The 20,471-nt window shown below is 42.7% G+C and overlaps 1 protein-coding gene across 1 annotated transcript in view; it reads right to left on the bottom strand.

The window, feature by feature from the left end:
- Positions 1 to 20,471, bottom strand: part of LOC147102194 (vitamin K epoxide reductase complex subunit 1-like protein 1) — a 52,071-nt gene that overhangs the window by 4,307 nt on the left and 27,293 nt on the right. Inside the window, exon 2 of the mRNA XM_085964490.1 lies at positions 11,405 to 11,514. Within this exon, the coding sequence (XP_085820616.1) occupies positions 11,405 to 11,514 (110 nt within the window). The remainder of the gene's footprint in view (positions 1 to 11,404; positions 11,515 to 20,471) is intronic.

Raw genomic sequence — 20,471 nt, 5'->3', positions numbered from 1 at the left:
ATTTGTGCAGCCAAAGTAGACTTGAAGGAAAGATAATGAAACTGATTTAGGTGGCTGCTTGAGGGTCAAAGCCTGAGAAACTGTACTGGAGCAGCGAGCACGAGAGAGTTCCAATAACAGAACGTAGGCTCCAGCAACCAAAGGTTAGCTGCACTTAAATTTCTGCACGTGAAGGAAGTGTTCACAGGCAGGTGGAGTGATATACAAAAGTTTCACCAGACACCTTGGCCTGGAATTTCCTGAAAACTTGTGCCAAAACAATGGCATAAGTATGTTATAATATGGCTTTTCAACACAACAGCGGAAGTTCGGGTATAAATAACTGGCACATTTTTATACTACGCACAAAATACCTCAATCTTATGGGGATTTTGCAAAATCTCTGCCGAAACGTTCTACTGCTCATTAACATAGCCCCGCCCCCATGCAAATGTGCTGTTCACGCAAATTTCCATCAGTTCTGAACAGGCTATAAATTTAGGCCTGAAATGTTAGGTGCAACAGGACCCAAAGTTATATTTCTGGTGTTTTATGGCAATTATTTCAGTGATTTCTTTCATTTTTCCTACTAGAGACTTAAATTGTATTTTTTCTATCTTTGAATGGATCTTTATGGCATTAGTACGAGTTGCAATAAGATTGAAAAACATTCACAATTGCATTTCTTAAGCATGCCGTGCCATCTAAAACTGCTGCCTGTATCCTAACTTGCACAAGTCCCATTCAACACCACTGTGCTCGTTGACCTACATTGTCTCCTGGTCCAGCAATGACTCGATTTTAAAAATTCTCATCCTCGTATTGAAATCCCTCCATGGTCTCTGTTCCCCATCTCTGTAACCTCCTCCAACCGAGAACTCTCCGCTCCTTCAGCTATGGTCTCCAGTGCATCCCCCACTTCCTTCGCCCCAGCATTGGCGGCCGTGCCTTCAGCCATCTAGGCCCTAAGCTCTGGAATTATATTCCTAAACCTCCACCTCTCCCCTCCTTTAAGATGTTGCTTAAAACCTACCTATTTAACCAGGCTTTTAGTCACCTGTCCTAATATTTCCTTCTTTGGCTCAGTGTCAATTTTTGCCTGATTATGCTCCTGGGAAGCACCCCGGGGTGTTTTACTATGTTAAAGGCGCTATATAAATGCAAGTTGATGTGTTGTAACTCGCTGACAGGAAGATCGCCATAAATTTTGGCGGAACTTGTTGGTTACACCATTTTAGAAAATTTGGGGCCCTTGTGTGAACGTTTTGGATTGGAGCTAGAACTGTACCAGCTCTCGGATTCCTTACATTAACTTGGCATAAATGCTCACAACCTGTAGCACTGCTAGTCTTGCAGAGGCGATAGAAAAGGGCCTACAGCTCAGCTACAGCTAATGTAGTATAGGGTGAACTCAAGTTCAGTCCTCTGAATGGCTTTGGACTATATGGAATCCAAGAATTGCCACTTTACTATCTGTTTCTTGTTACACATAATAAACTGCTGATTGATTTTCTCTGTAGCCGGACGAAATTTGCTAAAATATACCAATTAGGTGGACGGGTTTTGTTGCACACCAGTAATGGCAGCAGTTGTTCTATGCTAATTTAGAAGTGAGGATGCTACAATTGGCTGCAGTGGCCCCAGGCTAAGAAAGGGGAAGAAAAACAAAAAGAAAAAAAAAATCAAATGCTGTGGTACTAAGCAATGGACCAGGAAGGTCACAGGTTTGACTCGGAGTCTATACAAAATTCACCAGATAAAGATGAGAAGGACCCGACTTCTGACTTGTACCCTTCTGTTTTGGGTCCATTTGCTCTGTTGATTGCTGCTCTGTAATGATACCGAGTGTCAAATCCACCAGAACCCCCAGACCGTGAAAGTTTCATAACCACTTTAGTATCATTCATGGAGTCCTTATGTTACCTATTTTTTCCTCTATTTTCAGTATTTTACACTCGTCTCAGTTATATTTAATATGCCATTGGTCTACACACTTGTGCATTCTGACGACCATGTTGTAGTTTCCAAGCTACCTCCCTAGATTCAAATACCCCTCTTAGGTTTTGTAACATCTGCAAATCTGCACTGAGCTTGCAAATCCAAGTGGTTAATGTAAGTTGGAAACAGTAGAGGCCCCTAAACCACATGGGATGTCACTAATTTCATGTATCGAACCTTGTTTAGACCACACTTATTATTGCGTACAGTTCTGGTCGCCATATTATAAAAAGGATACAGAGGCACTGGAGAGGGTGCAGAGAAGATTTACAAGGATGATACCAGAAATGCGAGGGTATACATAAATCGGGAAAGGATGAACAGGCTGGGTATCTTCTCTCTTGAAAAAAAGGCCGAGGGGTCTTTAAAATTATGAAAGGTTTTGATAGAGTGGATACAGAGAGAATGTTTCCACTTGTGGGGAAGAGCATAACTAGAGGCCATCAATATAAGATAGTCACCAAGAAACCCAGTAGGGAATTCAGAAGAAACTTCTTTACCCAGAGTGTGGCTAGAATGTGGAACTTGCTACCACAGGGAGTGGTTGAAGCGAATAGTATAGATGCATTTAAGGGGAGGCTAGACAATCATATGAGGGAGAAGGGAGTAGAGGGTTATGCTGATAGATTTAGACCAGGAAAGACGGGAGGAGGCTCGTGTGGAGCATAAACGCCAGCATGAACTGGTTGGGCCGAATGGCCTGTTTGTGCTGTATATCCTATGTAATCCGGTTTCTGTGCCGTATATCCTATGTAACTTAAACTTAATGAGGTGGCTAGGCAGAATCTCCAACTCCCTCTCCTTTGGCCATGATACAACTACTGATGTCAACCTACTAAACCGTTCCTTCACCTCCACATTTGATGCCCTGGTTCCCAGCAAAACCATTATCTTGTTGTTCCGCTTGTTACATCCCCATCTTTGTTCCCTTAAATAAAAAGAGCATAAAACCCAGTGTACCATAAAACTAGCCTCAATCACCAAATCTGGCTCGACCATACTTTGCTGTACCTCACTCTCCTCAGAGTTTACTCCCACAAGTTGATTCCATTATGTTACCAGATTCTGAACATCAATAGATCTGCAGTTGCTTGTCTGCTTTTTTGAAAATAATCCATCGCCACTGGTTCCAGTCCCAAAGTAGCCAGCACATCTCCTTTAATTACTTCTTTCCTGTCCCCTCCAACAGGTATTCACCTCATGAGTGCCCCAAGGTTCCATTTCTGGCTCTCTCTTTTTCCTCATCTACATACCACATCGCAGCTGCGTCATCCATAGGCATCGTCACTTTCCATATGTACGCTAACGCTACCCAGCCCTACCTCTCTGGTGCCAACACTATCCTGTCAGACTGCTTACTTCTAACAACACTGAATGATTAAAAACTTTCTCCAACTCAACACTTGCAAGACTGAAACTATCCTATTCAGCTCCTGCCAACATCTCTGCACTGGTCCTCAAATATCATTCTCCTGCCTGGCGGCTTGCTTAAGCTCAACCCGACTGAGAGGCTCCAGTATCCTGTGACCCTGAGCCAAGTTACAGTCACGGTTATATATCGAGACAACGTCACCTGCATCTAACTTTACTCCTCCACCACTGAAAACTTCAGTCCGGCATTAGTCACCTCCAAACTCAACTTCTAATACTGAACAGCTTCCCAAAATCTACACTACACAAACACGACTCGTCCACCTGTATCCTCTCTCACACTAAGTCCTGCTCCCTTGTCCACTCTCCATTATCTCCCCCCCTCCGAGTTTAAATTTTTTAACCTTTTTAAAATCCCTCCAGTCTCGCATGTCCCCATCTATACAACCTCCTCTCGGCCCTACATGCCAGCACACATTAACTTTGTATTTCCCCCCCCTCTCTCCACTCCAGCTTTGGTGGCAAGAGTTTTCAACTGTTTGGCCCCATTCTCAAAAACTCAGTCTCAAACTCCTCTGCTTTGCTACTTTTCTCCTCACCCTCACAAGCCTCTTCAGAACCTACCTCTAATCAAGCCATTGGTCACTTTCCCTAACTTTTCTAAGGATGTTATGCTAAACCTTTATAAAACACTGGTTAGGTCTCAGCTGGAATATTGGGCCAAAAATTCGGGTCGGGGGCTTCCCGCGGGTGCAAGCCCCCGATCTGCACTCACCCTGCGCGCTGACATCTGAAGCCCGGGCCTGCTTGCATTTCCTTTCACAGGCCCGGTTCAGATGTCAGCGCGCAGTGCTTACCTGATCCAGCGGCGTGGTTAGTGCGATGTGCCGGCTGGGATCAGGTGAGCACTGTACAACCAATCAGGGGAGGGGAAGGTTCATTCATGAGTTTGAGAGTAAGAACTGTCAAACTCATGAAAATTACGGGGGCCCAAAACACTATTTAAACTTTAAATAAAAATTTTAAAAACATCCCAATCATTAAATTAAGTATAAATAAGTTTAAAAAAATAATTTAAGCAATAATTTTTTTTTTGTTGAAAATAATAAATTTTTAATAGAAAGGGTCTAAAACTAAACTTACCTTATTGTAGATTCTTTAAAATAATAAACCTGTGGGAAAAAAAATTCTAAATTACACTAAAACGCCACTTACCTGTAAAAATAAATACTTACGTGTGCTTTTTACAAGCGTAAAGACTGGAGGCCTTTACACATGCGCAAATCCCCCAAAACAGAGGAAATCCAAGACGCACGCGCTGCCCCCTACAGCGCATGCGCTAGCCTCTTCAACTCTTGGGTTGGAGGAGAGGAAATGCCGGTTTTCAGCGCATGCGCTGTGCATGCTGAAAACCGGCATTTCCTCCGGCCAGACGCGTGAGTACCCCTTCCGTACTCACGTGTTTGGGGAGGAATTTCTGCCCCATTGTGTTTAATTCTGGGCACCACACTTTAGGAAGGATGTCAAGGCCTTGGAGAGATTGTAGAGGTGATTTACTAGAATGGTACCAGGGTGAGGGGCTTCAGTTATGTGGAGAGACTGGAGAAGCTGGGATTGTTTTCCTTCGAGCAGAGAAGGTTAAGTGGAGATTTAATAGAGACATTCGAAACCTGTACTCACTGGCAGGAGGGTCGGTAACTAGAGGACACAGATTTAAGATCATTGCCAATAGAATCAGAGGGGAGATCAGGAGAATCTTTTTGCACAAGTTATGATGATCTGGAATGCACTGCCTGAAAGGGTGGTAGAAGCAGATTCAATAGTAACTTACAAAAAGGAATTGCATATATACACATGAAAAGGAAAAATTTGCAGGGCTCTGGGACTACTGTGTTTGGGCACAGGCAGGATGGGCGGAATGGTTCAATGATTTTATTCTATGATTTTCCTTCCACTGCTGGATGCCTGATTTTACTGTGAACTGCCTTGGCATATTTTGCTACAGCATAATATAAATGTAAGTAATTGTTTTGTCACCCTTTGTAAACCTAACAAATATTTTAATGGCAGAGGTCCTACAATCAGCATCCACAGGCTAAGGGGGAAGAAAAATAAGAGGCAAGGATCCCACTCCTGATCACTAACTAGAAGCCCAGCATGGACTTTGGGTGAGGACAGGATCCAGGTTGCCAACATTGTTTTAGCCTGTTGGTACTCACCAACTAGATCACTTGGCTGAGGTATGAGGGGGCTGCTGGTATCCATAGAACCACGCTAAGCACGAGTCATCACCATCCACACAGCAGTGGAGTTAAGAACAGCAGAAATAGGAGTAGGAGTAGGCCATTCGGCCCTTCGAGTCTACTCTGCCATTCAATAAGATTATGGCTGATCGTCTACCTTAACGCCACCTTCCTGCACTATCGTCATATCCCTTGGTTCCATTTGTATCCAAAAATCTATCGATCGCGGTCTTGAATATGCTCAACGACAGCCCTCTGGGGTAGAAAATTCCAAAGATTTACAACCCTTTGAGTGAAGAAGTTGCTCCTCATCTCAGTCCTAAATGGCCAACCCCCTATTCTGAGACAGTGACCCCTGGTTCTAGACTCCCTAGCCAGGGGAAACATCCACCCAGCATCTACCCTGGCAAGCCCCTTAAGAATTTTATAAAGTTTCAATGAGATCACCTCTCATTCTTCTAAATTCTAGGGAATATAGGCCTAGTCTACTCAATCTCTCCACATAGGACAATCTCCCCATCCTAGGAATCAGTCTAGTGAACCTTCGTTGCACTCCCTTCTAAAGGCAAGTATATCCTTCCTCAGGTAAGGAGACCAAAAATTGTACACAATACTCCAGGTGTGGTCTCACCAAATAATTGCAGTAAGACTTCTTTACTTTTATACTCCAATTCTTTTGTAATAAAGGCCAACAGACCATTTGCTTTCTTAATTGCTTGCTGTACCTGCATGTTAACTTTCAGTGATTCATGTACAAGGACACTCTGAACACCAACATTTCCCAATCTCTCACCATTTAAAAAATATTCTGCTTTTCTATTTTTCCTACAAAAGTGGATAACTTTTACATTTTTCCACATTATATTCCATCTGCCATTTTCTTGCCCATTCACTTAACCTGTTTAAATCACTTTGCAGCCTCTTTGCGTCCTCCTTACAGCTTACTTTCCCACCTAGCGTTTTATCGTCAGCAAACTTGGATACATTACACTCGATCCCCTCATGTAAGTCATTGATATAGATTGTAAAAAGCTGAGGCCCAAGCACTGATCCTTGCGGTACCCCACTAGTTACAGTCTGCCAACCTGAAAATGACCAGTTTATTCCTACTCTGTTTTCTGTCTGTTAACCAAGCCCCAATCTATGCTAATATATTACCTCCAATCCCGTGAGTCCTAATTTTGTGTAATAACCTCGTGTGCGGCACTTTATCAAATGCTGTTTGAAAATCCAAATACATCACATCCACTGGTTCCTATTTATCTACCCTGCTAGTTACCTCAAAAATCTAAGAGTTATCAAACGTGATTTTCCTTTCAGAAATCCGTGCTGACTCTGCCCAATCATATTATGATTTTCTAAGTGCCTTGTTAACTCATCCCTAATAACAGATTCTAAAATTTTCCCTATCACTGATGTCAGGCTAACTTGTCTATAGTTCCCCGTTTGCTCCCACCCTCCTTTCTTGAATAGCAGGGTAACATTTGCTACCTTCCAATCCGCAGGGACCGTTCCAGAATTCCCTAGATTCTGAAAGATCAAAACCAATGCATCCACTATCTCTGTAGCCACTTCTTTTAAAACCCTAGCATGTAGGCCATCTGGTCCAGGGGATTTGTCGGCTTTTAGCTCCATTAATTTCTCCGGCACTATTTCTGTACTAATACTAATTTCTTTAAGTTCCTCATTCTCACTAGACCCTTGGTTTCCCCACTATTTCCTGAATGTATCTGTCTTCACGGAAGAAGACACAAAAAACAAAGTATTTGTTTAATGTCTCTGCCATTTCCTTATTCCCCATTATAATTTCTCCCGTCTCTGCCTACAAGGAACCCACGTTTACTTTTGCTAATCTCTTTCTTTTTACATATCTATCGAAGCTTTTACAATATGTTTTTATGTCTCTTGCTAGTTTACTCTCGTATTTTATTTTCTCTCTCGATCAATTTTTGGTCATCCTTTGCTGAATTCTAAAATCCTTCCAATGGGAAGCAAAAATCAGGAAAATACATTGTTGAGAGTAAGTGGGGACCATTTTATGAATTTCCATTCTTCAACCAGTTTTTCCCCATCATCACAACCATGGTTTCCCCAGCATAGATCAGATGTTAACAGCACACCACTTTTTCAACAAAGTCACAGTTCTTCTTCAGCACTTTATACAACACATCATTTTCCCAATGACTAATCCCAGTAATATTTGACCGCATGCACCAGGTTAATATTAAGCCAACAAAGAGTGGGGCAACCATACTACACTTGTATAGGTGTTGCAATAACATCCACATATCTATCTGAATTTGCATTTAACAACAGATATGGCGCAAGACACATTGGGCTGAATGGCCTTCTTCTGTGCTGCAAATTTCTATGATTCTTCTGTGCTGCAAATTTCTATGATTCTAAGAAACCATACAATACTTAAGGCTCCATCACATTTTGAGGCCTACTGCTGACCTCACATTGGAATCATTCCATTCTTGGAATAAGAAATGGAGTGCATTATAAATCAATCCATTTGTTCTGGAACCAAGCAAGTTGTGATTAAGACATTATAATAAATTTTCATTCACTATGTTCTCATAAACTTTAACAGAATGGTGCAACAGAATACAGGAAACTTTGTGCTATCCGGCACCGACGGGACCGAGCTGTTGCCGTTCCCTCAAACAGCGAGACCTTGCAGAGCTTGACTGTTGAGAAAAAAAGCAACGAGAAGAAAAAAAACCTCGAGAAGAAAAAAAACCTAACGAAACGGCTCCTGATTTTTGCCGGTGGCTCGAGCATTCCGGACAGTTAGCCTCCAGATAACAAAGTTTCCTGTATTGATCTTTAGCATAATGCTGCTTTCCACTCAGAAGCAGCAACACTGGTCAACAAGGATTCATGAATCATGACAGAAGCTAGTTTCCTTAATAGAGCTGTGAGAGCCTGCACTATCAGGGACTGCTAATTTCTGTGGCATCATGTTTAGAAGGAGATAGTTAACTTTGTTCTGCTAGACCTTGTTTCTGCCAACTCAACCAAACTTATGGTACTTGATCCAGGATCTCAGATTTTCTTTTCCAGCAAATATTATAACAACTCCATTGTATCATTACTGTGTGGCACATAACTAAATTCTTCTCAGGTGACGAGTTAGTGGGACTGGTACAGATGCTGAAAACAGATTTAACCATTTTTCCACAGCCGTTGAAAATCAGAGACTGGAGCAGATCTTAGACTTACAACTCTGGTGAGCTTACTCTGGGTATTTCCATACTGGTACGGGAATTTAGTATGTAGGTGTATTTCCTCGATTTTTCCCACTTACTAAAGCATTTGTGCTTTCTGGCTAGAGCTGTAACACTTTATTAAACTACAGTTCAAATGGATGCCAATGTTTAATTTGAACTGCATTTGGTGTCTTATCATTAAATAGGATTTACTTGGTCTGAGGGTAAATGACATCCGGATCATTTGACTGAAAAAGGGAATGCCACTCTGAGGTGACAATCCCCTGTTTGAGACCATTCCAGGTGGCAGTGATGCAATCAAACCTTGAATTTAGTCTTTTCAAGATACCAAAAGAAACTTGAATGCAGACCAGCACTGGTCAGACATGCAGCATGGGCTTTGAAAGTATTCACAAGCTCTGGAGAGGCAGCATTCAGCTAGACTGAACTAGCTGACAGGGAGTGCAGTACAGCTACAGTGGTCTTCCTACCCAATCTCCGTGGTGGAAAATGTAGTCACTGATCAGAAGAATGGTGCATCTAGAAGTTGATCAAGTTTTATTGACGGTGTTTCACAGGTGAAAATGGGAGGGAAAGTAGTGAGTGAGGAGGACATAAAAAACCTGCAAGGGGACAGACAGGCTAAGTAAGTGGGCAGAGATTTGGCAGATGGAATACAATACTGGAAAGTGTGAGGTTATGCACTTTGGCAGGAAAAAACGTAGAGCAAGTTATTATCTTAATGGCAAGAAACTGGAAAGTACTGAAGTACAAAGGGATCTGGGGGTCCTGGTGCACAAAACTCAAAAGGTTAGTATGCAGGTGCAGCAAGTGATTAAGAAGGCCAATGGAATGTTGGCTTTCATTGCTAGGGGGATAGAATATAAAAATAGGGAGGTATTGCTTCAGTTGTACAAGGTATTGGTGAGACCGCACCTGGAATACTGCGTACAGTTTTGGTGTCCATACTTAAGAAAGGACATACTTGCTCTCGAGTCAGTACAAAGAAGGTTCATTCAGTTAATCCCGGGGATGAGGGGATGGACATATGAGGAGAGGTTGAGTAGATTGGGACTCTACTCATTGGAGTTCAGAAGAATGAGAGGCGATCTTATTGAAACATATAAGATTGTGAAGGGGTTGGATCGGGTGGATGCGGGAGGATGTTCCCGATGATGGGTGAAACTAGAACTAGGGGGCATAGTCTTAGAATAAGGGGCTGCTCTTTCAAAACTGAGATGAGGAGGAACTACTTCACTCAGAGGGTGGTAGGTCCATGGAATATGCTGCCCCAAAAAGCTGTAGAAGCTACATCATTACATAAATTTAAAACAGAAATAGACAGTTTCCTAGAAGTAAAGGGAATTAAGGGTTACGGGGAGCGGGCAGGAATTTGGACATGAGTCTAGGTTCGGATCGGTCATGGCCCTGTGGGTAGCGGAGCGGGCCCAGGGGCCGTGTAGCCTGATCCTGCTCCTATTTCGTGTGTCTAATTCTGTTAGATTCAGGAGATAGTTCTGTGATAGTGGACTGGCGGTTAGGATCAGATCAGCCATGATCTTATTGAATGGCGGAGCAGGCTCGAGGGGCCGATTGGCCTACTCCTGCTCCTATTTCTTATGTTCTTATGAAACACACTCATTGCAAGAACTGAAATCAGTAATTGTTGCCATTCATAAATCACATGATCAATTTGATTTAATTATTTGCTGGAATAAAAGTACATTTTCACAGTTCTAATAATACATTAATTTAAAAGGAACAATTAGTATTTGGAGTGAATGGCATCTGAAGGACTACCAAGAGGAGACCATTAACTCCAACAAAAAAAAATTAGCAACAGGAAAGCCTGTAGCCAATAAAACTGGGATGGATAAACAGTCTCATTCGCTATAGCAACATTCTCAGGTAAATTAAGTATTAAAAAAGATCAGCTCTGCACAAATTTATCATTCAGCAAGTTAAGCTTTCACTGAAGTTCTATGCATAGTTTAAAAATCGCATCAGTACAACATTAAATAGTTTGAAAAGATCGCGCTGCAGAAGTAAAGCCCTTCAAATAGTAGCCATGGTTTTTGGTTATTTAAAAATCTAAAAAAATGTTCTTGGGACCCAGGAAAAAAAATGAATACTTCTTTATTCATGTAGAAAGTTAAAATTGAGATTCTATTTAAAATTTTAAAAAGAATGCAGCACTCAAAACAGAAACATAACTTACCAAACCCCTCCTCCTCTGAATTAAAATTTAGCGGTAGGATTTTGGAGCACCCTTGTTCTTTTCTTAATGCAATTGCATGGTCAGGGATCACTATCCCTCAATCACTCGGCAAAGCCCCAATCAAAATGTACTTCAACAGCTTCCTGTATTCATAAGCAACCAATGGAAATGCTGCAAATGGAATGTCTTGTTTTGTTTGAATGAGCGATGACACTTCAAAACGTTGTGGCTGTCAACCAATTCATTGTATAAGAAAGTTTCTAGTCTTGCATGTACAATAGGCTTCTGAGTGAACACTGGTCTAATTGTAAATAATGGAAGCTCAGTTGCCCCAACAAATCCTGGTGTGAATCATATACCCAGATGTACACAGTACTCACCCAACAACATTTGTAGTATATAGAAAATAAGTCCATATATACTGTTTGGCTGATTCAAAGCACTATCCTTTCCAAAAATGATCCCAACAAGGCCAAATCCTCTTCCCCATCTGCAATAAATGATAATTATAGTTAAGTGGCATGAAATATTAGTAACTGGAGATAGAAAACACCATCTGTTTGCACATCCAGCAGCATGGAAAGAAAATAACACCTACTATTTTTACAAGTACACCAGCTCAGGCTTATTAAACTTATAATCATACTGCATTGGCTCAAGATAGAACAAAAACACTTTGGCAGTTGTGAAATTTCAGCTGCTTCTAAGATGGGTAGAATTGGTAAAAGTGCTTATTGTGTCGTGCCTACCCCAGGGACAGGTGTTCGTTTCCATCTCTGAAAGCATTAGTTCGTTTAACATCTGTTCCTAATGGTGCAGGATATAATTTGTGCACGTCACAATTATTGTCCACATGAGGACATGTTCTTGCCTTGAACCAGTGAAAGGAGGAGGCTCATTTTTTTCTGACGCTGTAAAATATAAAATTAGCAACAGGAATGGCTGGGGTGGGAAGCAGAAAAAAAAAATCACATTGGTGCAAGAGCGTGTCGAGACACACTGGGCCAGAGCATAGGTTGCTGGTCGTGTTACACCCAACTTGATAGAGCTTAATGCTGACGCTAGGTGATCAAATTGGGGAAAATGCATTCCCATCCAAGAGAGACACGAGGGTAAATTTCTGCAGTGGTTCACTCACTTGGCCACCGTGACAGTGGCAGAATAGCTGTAGCAATCCTGGAGGAAAAAAACAGCATAAACGGCTTGAAAGTGATAAAGGAAGGTCACACACTAAAGGTTTTGAACTTTGAATCATACAGCACAGAAGGAAGCCATTCGGCTCATTATACTTGTGCCGGCCTTTTGAAAGAGCTATCCAATTAATCCCATTCCCCTGCTCTTTCCCCATAGCCCTGAAAATGTTTCCTTTTCAAGTATTTATCGGATTCCCTTTTGAAAGTTGTTTTTGAATCTGCTTCCTCCACTCTTTCAGGCAGTGCATTCCAGATTGTAACAACTCGCTGCGTAAAAAATATTCTCTTCATCTCCCCTCTGATTCTTTTGCCATTTATTTTAAATCTGTTTCCTCTGGCTTAGCTTGAACTTAAACCAGGTGTTACCAGTTTCAGATTTGCCTTAGCAGTCCAAGTGTCTTACAATCGGAAGTGTGAATGCATCATCCGTATCTAATTATATGATAGCATAACCCCGGGGTGCAACACTAGGAGCTCCTCGAGATCAGAACTGGATATACTGCCTTTCACACATGCCCTCGTGCTTCTCCACTCCATCCAGACTGAAACACTTTAGTGAGACAAAGCCAGATACAACATTTTTACGCGGCTTTATTTTTACAGACAGCAAGTAAGAGCACAGAGTAACAGATGTAATCAAATCTCACCTCAATTCAATAAGAGAAAAAAAATATCTCTCCTAGCAGCCTCACTTAGCTTTTACGCTGACTAGCTCAGGCCTCCTCCTCAGACTTGGCTGGCTGACTGACTATCCAAATGTTCCCTTCTCTTTTTTCCTTTGTGTTCTTAGCAAGTGAGAGAGCTGTCCCTCTGACTTATTTCATGTTCAGTGATTCCTCATTATCAAGCAAACCAAATACGCCCTCTTCCAAAAGTATATTCTCAGGAGACACCTCAAGCTGGACTCAGACGAGTAGAAACAATCCCACCTCAATAGGCGTGAACGTCCCTGGACACTCTAAACTAACTTTTATTCTCTAAAGCTCCCTGGCGCAGACTCATCTTAATCCTAAACTACATTTCCCAACTCTGCTATTTTGTGAACTTAACCCATTCAGAGCATTTAAAAAAACACAAATTACACCAAGAGCCTCCTTAAGCGATAGCCAGAAATCCCAAAACGTGACATTGGGTTAACTTTGCAGGGACAATAAAGAATTGGCTGGAACAGGGTGGTAGAAATTAGGCAGCAAATCTACACAGACTTGACAGTGGACCTTATTTGCAAACAAGGTTAGAATGAGTACTAAACAAAAGGAGGCACCTTATGTAAGCATGAAAAATGAGCTGCAAGTGCAAGAGTTGGGAGGATTATAGAAAGCAACAAAAGGAGACCAAGAATATACTAATGCAAAACAGAGTGTGAAAAAATTTGCAGACGGTATCAAAGCAACAGTAACAGTTTTAATACATCAGGAGAGAGATTGGTAAAAGGAGGATGTAAGCCCAATAAAAAGAGATTTATTTATAATATAGAGCATAAGGATATGGGAGAAGAATTAAATACATATTTTACTTCCATCTTCACTGTAGAGCAGGATACAACAACAAGAGGGATACAGAAAAGTAGAGATTAATGAAGTAAAGAAAACACAATTAATAAAAAGGAAAACTAAGATAAAATAAAGAGACAGAAGTCAGACAAGTCTCCAAGCCATACATAACACTGGTCAGAACTCATTTGTGTTCAGTTTTGGGTGCCTCACTTTCAGAAGGATATAACAGCCATGGAGGAAAACATCAAGAAACTGAAAATCTAATAGTCAGCACGGATTTCAAAAGGGAAGGTAATGTTTGACCAACCTTAATGGATTCTTTGAAGAAGTAACAGAAAGAGTAGATGGGGTAATGCAGTCGATGTAATATATTTGGGTTTTCAAAAGGCCTTCGATAAGGTACCGCATAGTAGACTCATGACTACGGTCAGAGCATGTGGGGTCAGGGGACGAGTAGCAGAATAGGTAGCAAGCTGACTACAGAACAGAAAACAGTGGTTAAGTGTAGCTACTCAGACTGACAAAAAGTGCAAAGTGGTGTTCCACAAGGATCAGTGCTGGGACCACGGTTGTTCACAATTTACATAATAATTTGAATCAGAAGTACAATCTCAAAATTTGCGTACGACACCAAATTGGGGGGTATAGTGAAGACTGCAACTTAGAAACATAGAAGATAGGAGCAGGAGTAGGCCATTCAGCCCCTCGAGCCCGCTCCGCCATTCAATGAGATCATGGCTGATCATCCAAATTCAGTACCCTGTCCCTGCTTTCTCCCCATATCCCTTGATCCCTTTAGCCTCAAGAAATATATCCAACTCCTTCTTGAATATATGTAAAGAATTGGCCTCAACTGCCCTGTGTGGCAGAGAATTCCACAGGTTCACCACTCTCTGGGTGAAGAACTTCCTCCTCATCTCAGTCCTAAATGGCTTACCCCTTATCCTTAGACTGTGACCCCTGGTTGTGGACTCCCCGACCATCGGGAACATCCTTCCTGCATCTAGTCTGTCTAGTCCTGTTAGAATTTTATAAGTTTCAATGAGATCCCCTCTCATTCTTCTAAACTCTAGCGAATATAAGCCTAATCGTCCCAATCTTTCTTCATATGTCATTCCTGCCATTCCCAGGTATCAGTCTGATGAATCTTCGCTGCACTCTCTCCATGGCAAGAACATCCTTCCTCAGATAAGGCGACCAAAACTGCACACAATACTCGAGGTGTGGTCTCACCAAGGCCCTGTACAACTGCGGCAAGACTTCCTTGCTCCTGTACTCAAATCCTCTCGCTATGAAGGCCAACATACCATTTGCCTTCTTAACCGCCTGCTGCACCTGCATGCTTACCTTCAGCGACTGGTGCACAAGGACACCCAGGCCTCGTTGCACTTCCCCTTTTCCCAATCTATTGCCGTTCAGATAATAATCTGTCTTCCTTTTTTTGCCACCGAAGTGGATAACCTCGCATTTATCCACATTATACTGCATTTGCCATGCATCTGCCCAATCACTCAACCTGTCCAAATCGTACTGGAGTTTCTCTGCATCCTCCTCACAGTACACACGCCCACCCAGCTTTGTTCATCTGCAAACTTGGAGATATTACATCTAGTTCCCTCATCTAGATCATTTATATATAGTGAATAGCTGGGGTCCTAGCACCGATCCCTGCGGTACCCCACTAGACACTGCCTGCCACTCGGAAAAAGACCCATTTATTCCAACTCTTTGCTTCCTGTCTGCCAACCAGTTCTCTATCCAAGACAGTACCTTACCCCCAATCCCATGTGCTTTAACTTTACACGCTAATCTCTTATGCAGGACCTTATCGAAAGCCTTCTGAAAGTCCAAATACACCACAACCATTGGTTCTCCCTTATCTATTCTACCAGTTACATCCTCAAAACATTCCGGTAGATTAGTCAAGCATGATTTACCTTTTGTAAACTTTGTTGACTTTGTCCGATCCGGTCAGTTTTCCAAGTGCGTTGCTATTACATCTTTTATAATGGACTCTAGCATTTTCCTCACTACCGATGTCAGGCTTACCGGTCTATAATTCCCCGTTACTTGCCATAGAGGGAGTGCAACGAAGGTTCACGAGATTGATTCCTGGGATGGCGGGACTGTCGTATGAGAAGAGATTGAGTAAACTTGGCCTGTATTCTCTTGAATTCAGAAGAATGAGAGGGGATCTCATTGAAGCATACAAAATTATTACAGGGCTTGATAGGGTGGATGCTGGGAGAATGTTTCCCTTGGCTGGGGAGTCTAGAACCAGGGGCCACAGCCTCAGGATAAAGGGTAGGCCATTCAGGACTGAGATGAGAAGAAATTTCTTCACACAGAGGGTGGTGAATCTTTGGCATTCTCTGCCCCAGAGAGCTGTATTGGGTATATTCAAAACAGAAGTCGATAGATTTCTGACTAGTAAGGGCATCAAGGGATATGGCGATAAGGCCGGCGAATGGAATTGAGGCAGAAGATCAGCCATGATCTCATTGAATGGCGGAGCAGGCTCGAAGGGCCAAATGGCCTACTCCTGCTCCTATTTCTTATGTTCTTATGTTTTCTCTCTACCACCCTTCTTAAATAGTGGGGTTACATTAGTTATCCTTCAATCCATGGGAACTGTTCCAGAGTCTATAGAATTTTGGAAGATGACCAGCAATGCATCTACTATTTTTAGGGCCACTTCCAACAAAATACAATGACATTAATGAACTTGCAGAATGGGTGTGTAATTGGCAAATTAATTTCAATTAAGTGTGAGGTGTTACATTTTAGTGGGAAGAATAAGGAGGCCAAATACTGCTTGGAGAATAAGAGTCTAAATGGGGTAGAGGAGCAAAGGGATCCAGGGGTACAGATACACAAAACACTGAAAGTAGTGATGCAGGCTAATAAGGCCATAAAAAAAAAGCAATGGGGATCATTTCTAGAGGGATAGAATTGAAAAGCAAGGATATTAAACTTGTATCCAATCTTGGTTAGACCACGGTACTGTGCACAGTACAGGTCTCCATATTATAAAAAGGATATAGAGGCACTGGAGAGGTTGGAAAAATTTTTACAAGGAAATATACCACACCTTAGAAAGGATATATTGGCCTCGGAAGGCGTGCAGTGCAGATTCACCAGAACGCCAAGGGTTAAATCGTGAGGAGAGATTACATAAAATAGGCTTGTATTCCCTTGAAGGTTAAGGGGTGATTTGATTGAGGTTTTTAAGTATTTTGAAAGGAATTGATAGGGTAGGGAGAGAAACGTTTTCTGCTGGTGGGGCAATCTAGGAAAGGGAACACAATTTTAAAATCAGAGCCAGGCCATTGAGAGAGAAATTAGGAAACACTTCTTCAAAGTGTGGCACACTCCCACAAAAAGCAGTAGATGCTAGCTCAATAATAACTTTAAATCTTAGATCGATAGACTTTTGCTAGCCAAGGGCATCAAGGGATATGGAGCCACGGCGGGTAAATAGAATTAGAATACAGATCAGTAATGATCTCACTGAATAGCAGAACAGGCTCGAGGGGCTCCTCTTCCTCTGCTCCTATGATACCAGAACTGAGATATACTCATCACAAAAGGCTGAACAGGTTGGGACTATTTTCTGTAGAAAAAAGAGGCTGAGGGGTGACTCAATAGAGGTTTCTAAAATTCTAACGGGGTTTTTATAGGGTAGACATAGCGTAGATGTTTCCACTTGTGGGGGGTGGGAGAGCAGGGAGCCCAAAACTAGGCACCATAAATGCAAGATAATTACCAATAAATGCAATAGGGAATTCAGGAGAAACAGGTTTACCCGAAGAGAGGCAAGAATGTGGAACTCGTTACCACAAGGAGTAGTTGAGGCAAATAGCATAGATGCATTTAAGGGGAAGCTAGATAAACATGAGGGAAAAAGGAATAGAAGGATCTGCTGATAGGATTAGATGAAGTAGGGCGGGAGGAGGCTTGTGTGGACCATAAACACCGGCATAGAGCAGTTGGGCCGAATAGCCTGTTTCTGTGCTGTAGATTCTATGTAAAAATCCAGCAATGCCACACCACGATACTGGGACGGAGTTGTGATGAGAGTCTGGGCAAACTAGGGTTATATTCCCCGAGGATAAGGAGGTTAAATGATATGATTGAGATGCTATTAGGTGTGAATGGAATTGACTGGTATATGAATCTAGAACAGGGATATAATCTTTGATTTCAATCTACCTTCACGCAAGGACCGTCAGTCACTACCACAGAAGGCCAGAGATATAAAGTGAATAGACATTTAAAAAAGGAGAAAAATACATAATTGAGAAGCAAGAATACAGAGAATAGGTATGGAATTGGGATTGGGATTAAAAAAGGTAACTGCCATGGGTAACAAATAGCAAAGGAGGCTCACTGATCAATTCTTTCCATGTACTTCAGCTTCAAATGTGTGCAAGAGAGGATGGTATGGGATTGGAGAGTAGGACTTGTCTGCCCTGGCTGGAGTCATACCTAGCACAAAGGAAGATGGTTGTGGTGGTTGAAGGTCAATCATCACAGCCCCAGGACATCGCTGCAGGAGTTCCTCAGGGCAGTGTCCTAGGCCCAACCATCTTCAGCTGCTTCATCAATGACTTTCCCTCGAACATAAGGTCAGAAATGGGGATGTTTGCTGATGACTGCACCGTGTTCAGCACCATTCACAACTCCTCCGATAATGAAGCAGTCCATGCCCGCATGCAACAAGACCTGGACGACATTCAGGCTTGGGCTGATAAGTGGCAGGTAACATTTGAAATCAATGACTATCTTCAACAAGCGAGAGTCAAACCATCGCCCCTTGACATTCAACAGCATTACCATTGCCAAATCCCCCACCAACAACATCCTGGGGTTCACCACTGACCAGAAACTTAACTGGACCAGCCACATAAATACTGTGGCAACAAGAGCAGGTCAGAGGCTGGGTATTCTGCAGTGAGTGCCTCACCTCCTGACTCCCCAAAGCCTTTCCACCATCTACAAGGCACAAGTAAGGAGTGTGATGGAATACTCTCCACTTGCCTGGATGAGTGCAACTCCAACAACATTCAAGAAGCTCAACACCATCCAGGACAAAGCAGCCCACTTGATCAGCACCCCAGCCACCACCTTAAACATTCACTCCCTCCACCACCGGCGTACCATGGCTGCAGTGTGTACCATCTACAAGATGCACTGCAGCAAGTCGCCAAGGCTTCTCCGGCAGCACCTCAAGCAAATTTTAATCACTTAGAGGGACACGGGCAGCAGCATGGGAACACCACCACTTCCATTGCTAATCTCAGAATGGTAACAGCTCCCGATGTCTGAACTCATCCAGTGAGTAGCTGAGCCACACAGGTTAGGAGAGTCCCAGGTTAATTCCCTGGTCCATGCTGAGTTAGTTGATCCTAGTTAGAATGTAAAAGTTTCTACTCCTAATCATGAACCAGTGATACTTGCTATAAGTATGTATGTGTATTATGGGCTTGCGCACATAAAGCTAGGCTGACACTCCAGTGCAGTGCTGAGGGATTGCTGCACTGTCAGAGGTGGCGTCGTTCGGATGAGACGTTAAACCGAGGCCCCGTCTGCTTTCTCGGGGGCGTAAAAGATCCTATGGCACTATTTCGAAGAAAAGTAGGGGGGTTATCCCTGGTGTCCTGGCCAATATTTCTCCCTCAACCAACATAACAAAGAGATTATCTGGTCATTTTCACACTGCTGTTTGTGGGAGCTTGCTGTGTGCAAATTGGCTGCCGTGTTTCCCACATTACAACAGTGACTCCGCATCAAAAGTACGTCATTGGCTGTAAAGCACTTTGGCCCAGAAATTAGGGTCTCCACGGGTGAGTACGCACAGGGTACTCACCCATAAGCCCGATGGAAGTGCCGGTTTCGTGCATGCACTGCGCATGCGCGGGAAACCGGCACTTCCGTTCCTCTGAACAAAGAGGTTCAGAGGTCGAACGCGTGCGTGGGGGAGGATGCGCGTGCGCATCAAACTTACATTAAAAAAATAAAATAAAAATTTAAACATGTTTTCCCGGGATCGTAAGCCTGCAGGATTTAGAAATATAAAAAGCAGGCGTAAGGCCTGCTTTTTACAAGGTAAGTGGTGAATTAATTAAAATTAAAACATTTTTCCCCACAGGTTTATTATTTTTAAATACTTTAAAGCAAGGTAAGTTTATTTTTAGCCCCGTTAGAATATTACAAATTTTCAAAAATTTAAATTATTGTTTAAAATAGTTATTTCATGTAATTTATAGTTTATTTAAAAAGTGTTTTTTTTTTTATTTATTTGAATGTTTAGTGCTATTTTGGGGCCGTAGTATTTATAAGTCTTGACAGCTCTTCCTGTCAGACTTATGAATGGGCTTTTCCCTCCTCCGATTGGCTGCCCATGGCCCACGTGATCCCAGGGGACGCATCGAACTAACTGCGCCCCTGGGATACGCAAGCACTGCGCGCCGGCAGCTGGGCCAGGCCCCGGATCGGAATTCCACGGGGCCCCACAGCTCAACTGCCGGCGCGCAAGGTAAGTGCAGATCGGGGGCTTGCACCCGCGGGAAGTCCCCGACCCGAATTTCTGGGCCAAAGTCCGGTGGTCGTGAAAGGCGCTATACAAATGCAAGTCTTTCTTTTAGAGATCAATGACGATCAGTTGGACTTGGGCGTGATGGCCCCATGGTCAAGTAATCTACCGCCAAACACTGCCAAGGTGCTCACATCAATATTGTCCGGGAGCAGCGCCAGAG

The sequence above is a fragment of the Somniosus microcephalus genome, chromosome 22 (assembly GCF_052327205.1).
Source record: "Somniosus microcephalus isolate GS21.2 chromosome 22, FLI_Smic_1.0, whole genome shotgun sequence".
Classification (NCBI taxonomy): Eukaryota; Metazoa; Chordata; class Chondrichthyes; order Squaliformes; family Somniosidae; genus Somniosus; species Somniosus microcephalus.
The sequence above is the reverse complement of the archived record's forward strand: the minus strand, read 5'-3'. Positions and strand labels throughout refer to the sequence as shown.